This window comes from Buceros rhinoceros, unplaced genomic scaffold, assembly GCF_000710305.1.
Source record: "Buceros rhinoceros silvestris isolate BGI_N320 unplaced genomic scaffold, ASM71030v1 scaffold13551, whole genome shotgun sequence".
Classification (NCBI taxonomy): domain Eukaryota; kingdom Metazoa; phylum Chordata; class Aves; order Bucerotiformes; family Bucerotidae; genus Buceros; species Buceros rhinoceros.
The window spans coordinates 7,280-15,866 of NW_010392615.1; the positions used below are offsets into that span (position 1 = coordinate 7,280).

General features: G+C 47.7%; 1 protein-coding gene across 1 annotated transcript in view; it reads right to left on the reverse strand.

Moving 5' to 3' along the window:
* Positions 1 to 8,587, reverse strand: part of LOC104500841 (obscurin-like) — a gene marked incomplete at both ends in the record, with an annotated part of 36,130 nt that overhangs the window by 6,469 nt on the left and 21,074 nt on the right. The window contains 7 exons of the mRNA XM_010144562.1: positions 540 to 812; positions 2,025 to 2,291; positions 3,510 to 3,776; positions 4,541 to 4,807; positions 5,812 to 6,078; positions 6,653 to 6,916; positions 7,286 to 7,552. Coding sequence (XP_010142864.1) covers positions 540 to 812; positions 2,025 to 2,291; positions 3,510 to 3,776; positions 4,541 to 4,807; positions 5,812 to 6,078; positions 6,653 to 6,916; positions 7,286 to 7,552 — 1,872 coding nt within the window. The remainder of the gene's footprint in view (positions 1 to 539; positions 813 to 2,024; positions 2,292 to 3,509; positions 3,777 to 4,540; positions 4,808 to 5,811; positions 6,079 to 6,652; positions 6,917 to 7,285; positions 7,553 to 8,587) is intronic.

An 8,587-nucleotide genomic window follows, 5' to 3' on the forward strand; every position in this document is an offset into this window, starting at 1 on the left:
TCTGTGTTCGATATTGGGGACTTAAACCAAGTGAACGGCTTTTGGCTGAAACCCGCTTACAAATCTCTGTCGGTGTTACTGAAGTGCTAATCAAAAACTTCACAGATGTTCTAACTGGTTCAGGTGGGAGGCAGACTATGACCAGAGCAACACCTTCAAAGAGGGAAGGAGAAGGATATTTGGTAGAGAAATTCTTCAAAGCAGTGTTTAGAGAAAGAAAGACTCCAAAGAAGAAAAATTTAAAGAAGAAAAGGGAAGTGGAAGCAACGACTATCACAGCTCTGTCAGTCCACCCGCTGGAGCCACCCCAGTGGTATTTCTAGAAACCAGTTATCTTCAGGACCCCGGTGACATACCCACCGTCTACCCCTGGTGATGTCAGTCTGTGAGGACAGCACGTACGCTCTGAAGCACAAGCACCCTACTAATGCGTGGTGCCAAGGGGCAAATGATGGCCTCGAATTTATTATTAACGAGCAAAACGTCACCCACTGCTCCCACCAATCCCATTGCTTTCCCACAGCACAGAGAGCCCGTACCTTTTACCGTGAGCTCTGCTGTCGACATGTGGGGTCCCACTCGGAAAGTGATGGTGCCGATGTCCTGCTCAGTCACCTTCCTTAACGTCAGGGTGTGGATCTTCCCTTTTTCCACCGAGATCTCGTTCATTTCATTATTTTGCAGAGCAACATCCTGCAGCTTCCATTCAACGTCCCTTGCGTTTTCATGAGAAACCTGGCACCGGAATGTGACATCGTCCCCTTCAAACACCACCATGTCCTTTAGGCCGCTCACAATGGTCACGTCAGGCTCTGCAAACAGCCCATCGGTAGAGTCAAGCCACGAAAGGGAAAACACGGATCAAATCATAGAAGCATTGAACAACAGAGATAGGAGTGGGCTCCTGGAGGTCATCTGGTCCAGCCACCGCCCAAAGCAGGGCCAGCTCTCAGGAGGCTGCTCAGCGCCTTGTCCAGCTGGGCTTTAAGGACCTCCAAGGTGCCACAGCTTCTCAAATCACATTTCAAATGCTGCTGGTTCACTGCTTTCAGTGTACTTGGGCACATGACCACCATGTTCCAGTGAGGGGTTTTATTCCCTGCCCTTTCTCAGAGATACACTGAGTACTGACTTTTTTTAATTTGTTAATGATGTTTGATAACACAATTAGGTGAATCAGGTGTGAATGCTAGATGCCACATTCAGGATTTTGAAACTATCACATTTGCACCTACATATCTTCACAGAACAACAATAACACCTGATCCCCTCTCCTGCCTTTTTGCGGACAGAATTGCAGATACTCTGTGCTGGTGCTCCAGCCTGGCTGACCATCTGGTTGGCTCTGCGCTCTCAGCAGGATTTACTGGATTACCATGAGCACAGGGCATCTGCACTTTGCTTTGCTTCGGTCCTGCTTCCAGGACAGCTGGGCACCTGCAGAGCTGCGCAAAGATCATACAGACAGCCTGCAACAGGCAGAGGCTGCGGGTACCCCCAGTCTGCTGGGGCAGATCAACGGAGAGGCGGCACAATCTCCATCTTAGCGAACGCGGCGCACGTGCGTACAACCGAGGTCACCATCTGCACGAGAAATGGTGCAGCTGGGCAGGATGTAGGGAGCATCTCTAATGTCGTGTAGCCCGTAGAGATGCTAGCGGTGATTGTTCCACACTAGAGGTCCAACCTGAAAGCAAGCTCTGTCTGTAATGACGTTAATGCCAGATGCAGCTGCCGTGTGACTGGAAGCGGCGGATGGACCATCTGTTCATTCACAGGCGTACGATGCCAAGCAAACATTTCAAGCTATGAGTCAACAGCTGCCTTATTCTCCCCTGCTCACCAAGTCAATCTTTGCTTCGCTGTGTTCACTGATCGTAAGATTATTTTTTTATGATACCCTCCCTGTGCTCTGCGTTTATCACAGTAGTTTATCGCAACTGTTTATCGCAACAGTGACAATTAGGTTGTGAAATCTCTGCATCCTAAATGAATGTCCCCCCGCCCCAATAAACGGGTCTTGCCTTTCACGGTTAGTTTGGCAGAGCTCGTCTCATCTCCAGCCTTGCAGGAATATTCTCCAGCATCCCCAGGCTCCAGGTGATGAACGCGCAGCTCGCGGAGGGTGCCATCCTGCCACATTTCATACTTGGAGCTGGGGTGAAGGACGACTCCATCCTTCCTCCACTCCACTTCTGCGTTGCTGATGGAAATCTCACAGCGCAGCCTGGCCGTCCCTCCCGCTTCCACTTCTTCATTCGTCAGCTGCTGCTTCAGCCGGGGTTTGATGGCTGCAAAGTGAAAAGCAACCAATGGGCGATTCGTTAGCTCGAGCGCCAGGTCTGCACAACTCAGCACAGGGCACCCGGGGTCTGATGCTGCGGAACAAATTAGCTACATGGTAACGACAACCTTTCTTTTCTCTATAAACAGACCTGCATTCTGTACGTACAGACAAGGAGAGGATCACAAATTTCCCCAAATATGTTTGTTTCCCATAAAGTCAAGGGCATCCACATTACACCTTTCATACATCTGCTCTGGATATTGGACACTCCAACACGCATCAAGATTTTAGCTAAGCAAAACCTGGTACTTCCCGATTAAAGGTAGTGTAAATCTGTTTGTTCTTATAGAAATACCCATGACTTCCAACACCGTAAATGATGCTTTGAACACAGTTCTGATTTCTCTATCTTTTCAAGACCCTAGACCATCAACAGTGATCCTTCCAGATGTCGCACGCAAATGGACAACATTTATTCAAGTCGGGCACGGAATAGCCTCAGCCACCAGCTTGTCACTGCTGAAAACTAGAATGAAATAACCATCGTGTGTGTCTGTGCGCAGTTGTGAGTGCAGGAATCTCAGTGCTTGGGGTTCCTCTGCCTAAACCCTACTGTGACAACATGTAAGGCAAGCACTGAGCTCTCTCACTCGTAGTTGACCCAGTGGCTGCTTCATGGGTCAGGTTCAGCCAAGACAATCTAGATGGAAACGATCAAAGCCACAAAGTTGCACGCAACAGTTAGAGGCGACATTTCACAGATGGTGATTAATCACGGTCATTACTCCTGGTTTGCTGAACACAGTGTTCTCAGGATCTTCACAGGAAGGCGTCTTAAAAATTTAAATAAAATACAGAAATAGTAATTTTTAAAATGTTTTAGTAAATGACTTGTGATTAGTTATCGATTCAGCTGAGCCAGCCATGAATGCAAAGTGCCAAAAATAAAGATCTATGAGAATTTCGAAAGCCCCACGACGCAGAGTTCCTTGCTGTCATCAGTTTGAGGAGGGGTCGATACACTGCGCACTGAGCCGTACAGGCTTAAATCCCTGTTCTACAACTCCACTGGACCCACTTCTCTGTATTCTGCTTTATGACTGGGCACCTGCGTTCCTCGTTACCTTCTGGAGAGGGTTATTCACCAACAAATAAAAGAATATCATTCACACAATTGCACAGATCCCTTCTATCCTCTTTTCCGTGGCTACGCAAAGCTAACCATTGACTCTGAGGACTGCTGTGCTCTGCTGGTCTCCTGTATCACACGTGTAGTCAGAGGCATCTTCTGGTTCTACATCATGAATCACCAGTTCCGCTGTGCAACCGCTTAGCTTAATTTCGTATTTGGCGCACGGGAAGAGCTCCATGCTGCCTTTCCTCCACTCCACTGCTGCATTATCCTTTGTCAGCTCGCACTGGAATTTCACTGCAGCTCCTTCTTCTGCCTCCTTGTCCTTGAGCTCCTTTTTGAAAAGAACTGGCAGAGCTAAAGGGGAAAAAAAAAAAATAGAAGGAACAGGGGCTTTGATTGGAGCCTGAGTGAAGTCCTGGTTAACACAGTTAGACCAACACTTTGGAGAACAAGATGCAAGTGCTATATTCATAGGTAGGATCCATGTTTCCTAGTTGGCCTGGAGCTACGGAGCCTGAGTGAAGTCCTGGTTAACACAGTTAGACCAACACTTTGGAGAACAAGATGCAAGTGCTATATTCATAGGTAGGATCCATGTTTCCTAGTTGGCCTGGAGCTACCCGGAGATCTTGCTGCATTTACACTTATTTATTTCCTTTGTTCCTTGCCTTGAATCCTTCCCAGGGTTGAATTCTTTGAATAATTAATGCTCCAGTTGATCTAACAAAGATTGCAAGACTAAAGAAGTTAAAAACTCCATGGACAGCCTTGACAGATCAGGAAGGTCGTTCGTTGTCTGTCTCCAGGGTTTGGAAGACAATCTTTTTTTAAATACTCAAAGCACGTGTCATGTGAAATGTCCAGACGTTATGTTAAAGCATTGCTCTTGCTTTAATTTCTCCCCAGCCATAAAGCTAGAAAGTATTTCTTCGTAGAACCTAAAACTCAGATGCAGCACCAGTGTCATCCTCTCCCACTGTCACTGAAAAAAAGAAATCCTTGTCTATCGGATGAAAAGGAAAATATTTATAGGGGGAAAAAAAATCACGTATATAAAAGTGTTCCTTTGCATGTTGGATGGAATCTCTTGCTACAGGAGTCAGCTCTCACCCACCTACCTTTGACATTCAAAGATGCCTTGGTTTCCTGATCCCCAGTCTCACAGCTGTACTCTCCTGTGTCTTCGAGTTTGAGATTACGGATCAAGAGCTCTGCCAGGCACCCCCTCTGCCTCATTTCATACTTCTGGCTGGGCTGCAGCCCAACTCCTCCTTTCCTCCATTCCACTGTGGCACCGGGTTTCGACAGCTCACAGCAGAATGTAGCTGTACTTCCTTCCTCTGACTCCTCATTTTGGAGGGGGTACTTAAACGTGACAGGCAGTGCTGCAAAATTGGAGAGGGAAATGTTTTAAAAGCGGTTTAGTCCGAGAAGGACCCAATCCTACCACGATTCTTCAGAAATGACCTATTCTAACGATTCCATAATCAGCTTGGGCTGCAGCTCTCTGTCTTGATGGCATCCTTCTCGAGCCACTGCGTGAACCGAGAGCTGAGGACAGGTGGGAAATTAGAAAGATCTGGTCTTAGGGAGGGGTCCATAGAATGGCCTGGTCTGTGGTCTGGAGGAGTCAGACTTTCCTACCCAAGTGTCTCCATGCCAACAAAGGATGCTTTAGTCAAAGATCACTGGGACATGCTCTCTCCTATTGTTCCTCAATAAAGGTCTGCGAGTTTGCAATATTAAGTGAAGAATATTTCACCTCCCCCAAATAAAGCTTCTATGGGTGTATAAAAGATCGAGTCAGCATTCGAATCCCAAGAAGAGGCAGTACAGTAAAAGATGGCAATAAAGAGATAAACAGAAGAGGAAATTCAGATTTCAGGCAAGGTCTTGCTCCGGATGGCAGAAGGGGTGGAGGAAGACAGATGGAGATGCAGTTATCTGCTGTCAGAGTTTATAGGTGAGGCTCAGAGCCTCAGGTAATCATACAGCACAGTCACGTGTTATCCCCCAGCTCTTGCATCTCTTATCAGCCCGATCAGGCATCCCTTATGTCTACTGAAGCAATCAACATCCCATATTAACCATCAGCCTGCCTGGCTTGTTCCCTGTTAGCCATTCCCACAGGCGGCCACACTCCTTGCACTCAGAAGGTGGGAGGGTTCACAATGTTTTGACATCATGACAACATTTAATTGCTTTGATGCTGATTAATCCCTCCAGCTACTGTGGGCAGAACCTTTCTAACACGGCCACGTGTCACGCTTGAGTAGCACATGTATACTGGCCTGGACCAGCAGCAAAACAAATGAACGGCTATGGAGGACACCAAGCAACACGCCTTGCACTTCATCTCTACTGAGACAAGGGTCAACACTCCGCCTACCATGTACGGAGACCACAGCCGTCGTCTGCTGATGTCCGCAGTCGCAGGTGTACTTCCCTGAATCGTCCAGTTCTAAGTCATGAATGACCAACTCAGCAGCGGAGCCCTGCTGCTTCATCTCGTACTTCAAGCCAGGGTGGAGAGTAACATCTCCTTTCCTCCACTCTACTGGAGCCTTGGGTTTGGTAAGCTCACACCTCAGCGTTGCTGAACCACCTTCTTCCGCCTCGGTATTCTGAAGCTCTTGTTTGAAAAGTGCTGGTAGGGCTATAAAATAAAAACATAAATTTGCAACACACTACAGTAGGGGTTTGGGAAAGGGAAGGTAGAAGGAAAACAGCAGAAGAGCTCTTTTGCAGATGTCTCTAAACCTCAGTGCTCTAAATCCAAAGTACAAGGCTATTTCCCCAGAGAATAGGAATATCTGCAAAACAAGAAGAAACCCATTCCAAGAAGTCGCATTTGCCATGAAGTCTATAAAAGCTCAATGTAATGTATGATCTAAGAACGGCAGAATATTTTTGCTACTATCAAAGTAGCCAGCATGTAGCCCTGATGGCTGCAGAGGCACTCTGCAGGTCAGCAGGGAGCTGTAAGGGTTGCGATGGCCTTTTAAGGCAGGCCACTTGCAGGCGAGATGACGATTATCCCGACAGTTGCACACTAGCCAAACGCGTTTACTTCTGCCCATCAATTCCCGTTTTCTGCCTGGTCGCTCTGTCAGGCTGCGCAGACCATGCTGTTCTGCACCCCATGTGAACCACAGCCAGCTCTTCACCGTAAGTGACACTAAACCACGGTTTTTCTTCTCAGAAAATATTTTAACTTTCTTTTCCTTTACCCTTGACTGTCAAGGTGGCGGTTGTCTGCCGATCTCCGCACACACAGGTGTAATCTCCAGCGTCCTCCACATCCAGCTCGTGGATAACCAGCTTTGCAACAGCACCGTCTTGACTCATCTGATATTTCCTGCTTGCCTTGAGCACCTCCTGCCCTTTCTTCCACGCCACCAGGGCGGGTTTAGTCAGCTCGCAGTGCAGCGCAGCTGTCCCGCTTTCTACAGCTTCCACATCCTTCAGATCTTTTTTGAATTCTGGAGGCAGTGCTGAAGAGTAAAAGAGTTACCAGAGAGAGAGTGAATATTCCTTAAAAAGCAGCTAGATGAGGCCCTGGGAGAGAGGGGTACCCTAACGAGCCCAGATCCAGGACAGTGGGACACAACAGGAAAAACCTCCCCCAACTTCCCTGGACTCTGCGTCAGTGCAAGGAAAGGGAGCAGGACCAGCCCAGCTGAGGAGGACAAACACCAACAGGCATCTCTTTCCCCACTTCTGAGACAAGGAGGAAGCACGTAGCAAAGTCCAAAGGAACACAAAAGCCCACGCAAACAGAAAGGGAGTGGAAACAGACCACGGCAACAGAGACTTGGGCAGCTCTAAGGTCTGGAGGACCCTAGTCCCAAGGATAACTTTACCATGCACTGTTAAGGCAGCTGTGGTGGTCTTGTCTCCACAGATACAGGTATAATCTCCAGTATCATTCAAGTCTAAATCGTGAACTGCCAGCTCCACAACACAGCCTTCCTGTCTCATGCTGTATTTGTTGTCCGAGGTGAGGACGTGACGGCCCTTCTTCCACTGAACATGGGCTGATGCCTTGCTGAGCTCGCAGCGCAAAGTGGCTGTTCCACCTTCCACTGCTTCCTCACTGGTCATCTCTTCTTGGAAAAACGGAGGCACAGCTGAAGGATGCAGGTAAAAAGTATTACAAGCTGAGGATCTCTCCAGGGATGGGTGAGAGTGGGAAGTGACAGAGCGAAGCTGTGAAGGTTATGGAAGGGCGAGCATCAGCAACAAAGAGAGGAAAGAGAAGTGAACCGCCCTAGTGGGAATATCTATCCTCATCCTCTCGGGGGTTATGCTGGCTTCCTACTAGCAAAATTACACTGTCTTCAAGAGATTTACACCTGCTTTCTTCCAGTTTTCATGTAAGAAAAGCTAATAATATCACCTCAAGCTCCTTAGTTCACATGTGCTGGTGTCTTCCACAAACTTCATGCCTTCACACTCTCTTTTCTTACTTGCAGAGCAGCCCTGCTGAGCTCCGAGTGTTGGCAGAGCCCCTTACCCATCATCATTCCTTCTTCCTTGAGAAACCCTCGAAAAGATGCAGCCAGGGCTCACAGATTCCTCTTGACCCCAATGCAAATCTCCAGATGCTGAATGCCAGCCTGTCGTCTTGTCTCACAACATATTTTCCCCACTTAACTTACTAATTCTAATGCCCGTTGCAAGTTGTGGCCTCGAAATAAATGTGGTGACCTTCACTTATGTCTCTCTATTAACTAGGTGGGATCCTGGGATATTCTACCCGTTTAACAAGGTTGGGTATCTCAGATGTCAAGCTTAATGACTCCACAGTGGTGGAGCCAGGCTAGAAGGAGCCCGGTTTAGCCCCCCGGATTCGGCACGTTTCCCATCTCCAGCAGCGTCAAGCTGAAACACCAGTTTCGTCTGCACAGCAGCTGGTTCTTTTAATAAAATAAGGGCAGGAGAAAGTCATGGAAAGAATTTATTCTTTCCTGCTTAGAACACGAGTCTTCCAATGCAAATCTGTCTTTGTGCATTAGGACAGAAGTTGTGGGTGCAAAACCCAACCTAACATAACTTGGTACAGAAGAAATAGTAACTAAGTGAATAAACGGAATTGTGTTTTAGAGAACAAACGCAGGAAAGGAAGAAGAAAGTAAAGGGTTTATAGGCTGGGAAAGGAATGC